Source organism: Thrips palmi, unplaced genomic scaffold (assembly GCF_012932325.1).
Source record: "Thrips palmi isolate BJ-2018 unplaced genomic scaffold, TpBJ-2018v1 HiC_scaffold_8, whole genome shotgun sequence".
NCBI classification, from domain to species: Eukaryota; Metazoa; Arthropoda; class Insecta; order Thysanoptera; family Thripidae; genus Thrips; species Thrips palmi.
The window spans coordinates 11,119,269-11,122,507 of NW_023144635.1; the positions used below are offsets into that span (position 1 = coordinate 11,119,269).

Genomic DNA, 3,239 nt, shown 5'->3' on the forward strand with positions numbered 1-3,239 from the left:
CTTTCACAATAAACTATCCTACACAAGTAAAAAAAACCCTATAATTATCAGACTTGATCACAGACTACACAAAACGTGTTTAGGAATATAATGTATATAAAATTTATAAAAATCTCGCAAAACGTGTCTCTGCTATCCACTTGACCGAAAGCAGCGACCCTCCAACTGGGAAATGATTCCGAGGGGTGAATCACTCGGCGTTCTGGTGTACACATGAGTACATGAGTACGGGTGAGTACACCTTGCTTTACTCATAAATTTCACAATTTGAAACGTTTTAAGGCTTTATTTAGCGTTTTTAACGGCAGTCGACGTTAAATCAGTCGAAAAACTAGAGAATTTCACCTTTTTAAAACTTGTGAGTACACTGAGTACGGGCAAATTTGTACACATGAGTACACTAGTGATTCACCCCTCAAATGATTCAGACTCGGGAGAAAAACAGAAGCGTTCAGAAGCCGTAGAGGTAGTGCGGGGGCGGCAGCATGGGGATGAGCTGGGCCATGCGGTGCGCGGGGTCGTGCGTGCGCGTGTGCTTCTTGAGGTGGTCCTTGCGCCCGAAGCGCTTGCCGCACGCCTGGCACGCGAAGGGCCGCAGTCCGGAGTGGATGCGCTTGTGGCGCGTCAGCTCCTCGTTGCGCGTGAAGCGCTTGCCGCAGCTCTCCTCGTCGCACTGGAAGGGACGCTCGCCTGCAACAACCGAACGGGCACGTTAGAATCGTTTTTCGTAAACTGCACTCTGAAGAGTGAAAATCGCTCCCAAAATGTCTTGTGGTGTGAAAGGCTGCGCCCGCCGGTATAAAAAAGTGGAGATTTTCTCCGTAATGCGACGGAAGTCCGACAAAATGTCACTTAGGCACAATGGATTTTCAGAGGTAAGTTACGAGGTCAGCTACACAACCGGAGAGTTTTCACCATGATATGGGGAATCTTCACCACAAGACTTTTAGAGTGTGGGGATGCCTTGGGGATGCCTCAACTCGTCAAGAAGCTCACCTGTGTGTATCCGGACGTGCCCCCTGAGCTGGCCGTTGTTGCTGAAGGCGACCTGGCAGTGCGGGCACCGGTACTTCTTGGGGCGCTGCTTGCGCGCCGCCGCGCCCTGCGCCTTCTGCTCCTGCTGCAGCAGACGGGCGTACTCGTCCAGGTAGGCGGCGGGGATGCCGCCCGGGGGCAGCGCGGCGCCGGGGGGCATGCCGGGGACTCCCGGGGGCAGCAGGCCGGCCATGGCGAGCAGCGCCTCCTCGTGGAAGGCCTGCTGCTGGGCGGCCAGCAGCGCCACCTCTTCCGGGGACAGCATGCCGCCGGGGAAGCCGCTGGGGGCGGACGCCGGCATGGTCTTGGGGGCCGTGGCCTTGGGCGCCGAGAAGGCGCTGCCCTTCCTGGAGGCCGCGTCGGCCCTGGCCTTGCTCTTGGGGGTGCGCATGTCCCTGGCGGGGGACGGCGGGCAGCTGCCGCCGCTGCTGCTGCCGGACACGCTGTCCTTGGAGCTGCCGGCGCTGCTGGCGCTGCTGCTGCGGCTGCTCTGGCTGCTCTCGTCCAGTGTGGCGACGAGCCCCTCCAGCCTGGTCAGGATGGGCTGCGCCGCGGGGGCCGCGTTGTCGGCGTCCTCGGCCTCGGCGACGGCCGACCGCGGCTTCGCGGGGCGGCTGGCTCGGGTGGACAGCCCGGCGCAGATGCCCACGGGGGGAGAGCACTGCACCAGGGCCTCGGTGGCCTCTCCGGCCGCCTCGCTGGCGGCCTCGCTCGCCGCCCAGGGCCGGAACAGCGAGGACGACGCCGAGGCCGTGCGGCTGGACAGCAGCGCCATGGGGCTGGGCGCGGGGCTGGTGGAGGCCTTCGCGGCGGGCACGGCGAGCAGGGTCATCTTGGCATCCGTTTCGCACTGTCACTTTTCACTTCACTTCACTCGCACTGCGGGGCACTGCAGGAACTCGCGCTCCAGCTCGTGGACTCGGGGGCTCTGCTCGACGTGCGCGGGCGTCCGTCTCTGACCGGCTTGCTACTGCTACTGGTCCGAGGGGTGGCTGCGGCTCACTTATAACATTGGGAGGCGAGTCCTGGCCAGGGGGTGCGCGGCGGGGCGGGGACGGCGGGGACGGCGGGGACGGAGGCTGTGGAGGGGAGGAGGAGCCTCTTCCCTCCGAGGCACTCCGAGGGAGGCGGGCCGGCGGCCGGGGGGCGGGGCGCGCGGGCCTTCGCGGGCGTGGCGGGGCGTGGCGAGGCGTGGCGGGGTGCAGGCCGAGCAGGGGACGCTCAACAATGCAAGCAAGTGGTCCCCGTGTCCCCGCGCCGCTCCAAGTGGGCCTCTCCTCCACCCCGCAGCCCTGCAGCCCTGCAGCACGCAGGCACGCAGCCCGCACTGCTACCTGACGCGCCTTTTCTTCGTAACGCTACCGAGGTGTGAAGAGGATCGGGGGTCATCTATTGAAACCAATACTGGAACGCGCGCGCGCGTCTGTGTGTGTGTGCGTGTAGCGCTGCTGCCTCGCAATGCGGGTGTCATCGCCCGGCCGGACCGACTTTTAGATGGGATTACCATTCTTGCTCGAGTTACAGTGTGTGTGCGTGTGTTGCTCCCCTTTGTGGGCCTGTCGCCGCGCGCCGCACCCCGGGCACTGCCGGCGGGCAGAGACGACAGCCCGCACCACATTTGCGGTGCGCTGCGAGTCCCAAGCACGCCGCCGAAGACATCCGCCGAACTCCGAGGGAAACAAACTGTCTCTCTAGCAACTAGACGAAGCGCCCCACGTTTCGGTGCGAGAGAGACAGAGCGATGAAAACGGCTCTCTCCATCAGTCTTGGTGAACTGCTTGCAGTACCCGCGGGGAGCAGTGCTCGGTTCACCAGCAGGGGCGCGACGTCGAAGGAAGCGCCGCTAAACCTCGCCGGCGAGAGCCTCTTCCTGCTGCCGCGCAACGCCCCGCCACCAAAGCCACCCCTGTCCTGCAGCCGTACCATTCACTTCCCTCGCAACCCCTCCAGCCATCCGCGTCGCCATATACCGCCGCGCCGGCCGCTGCGTGTCGTAACCGGGAGGGTTGCCGCGGCGTCGCCGCCTCACTGCCTCCCACCGCCCCGCCCCGCCCCGCCCCGCCCCGCCCCGCCCCGCCCCGCCCCGCCGCGCGCCCTCTCCTCCGCACTCCAGAACGCCCTCCGGGCTCCGACCCGCCCCGCCCGCCTCGCCCGCCTCGCCACCGAATCAACGGGGGAATGGGATACTTTCTCCTGGCTTTTGG

The 3,239-nt window shown here is 64.3% G+C and overlaps 1 protein-coding gene across 1 annotated transcript; it reads right to left on the reverse strand.

Annotated features, from left to right (window-relative positions):
- Positions 1-451: 451 nt before the first annotated feature.
- LOC117653228 (Krueppel-like factor 16) lies at positions 452-1,426 on the reverse strand. The gene is made up of 2 exons (XM_034398750.1): positions 997-1,426; positions 452-690 (listed from the first exon to the last, which is right to left on the reverse strand). The coding sequence occupies exons 1-2, from the start codon at positions 1,424-1,426 to the stop codon at positions 452-454; spliced, it is 669 nt and encodes a 222-aa protein (XP_034254641.1).
- Positions 1,427-3,239: the final 1,813 nt, after the last annotated feature.

Bases quoted from the DNA above. Each gene is read 5' to 3' on its own strand.
- LOC117653228 (XM_034398750.1), bottom strand. From the start codon at position 1,426: ATGCGCACCCCCAAGAGCAAGGCCAGGGCCGACGCGGCCTCCAGGAAG. The intron at 691-996 runs GTGAGCTTCTTG...CGGTTGTTGCAG, and splicing joins GCACGTCCGGATACACACAG to GCGAGCGTCCCTTCCAGTGC.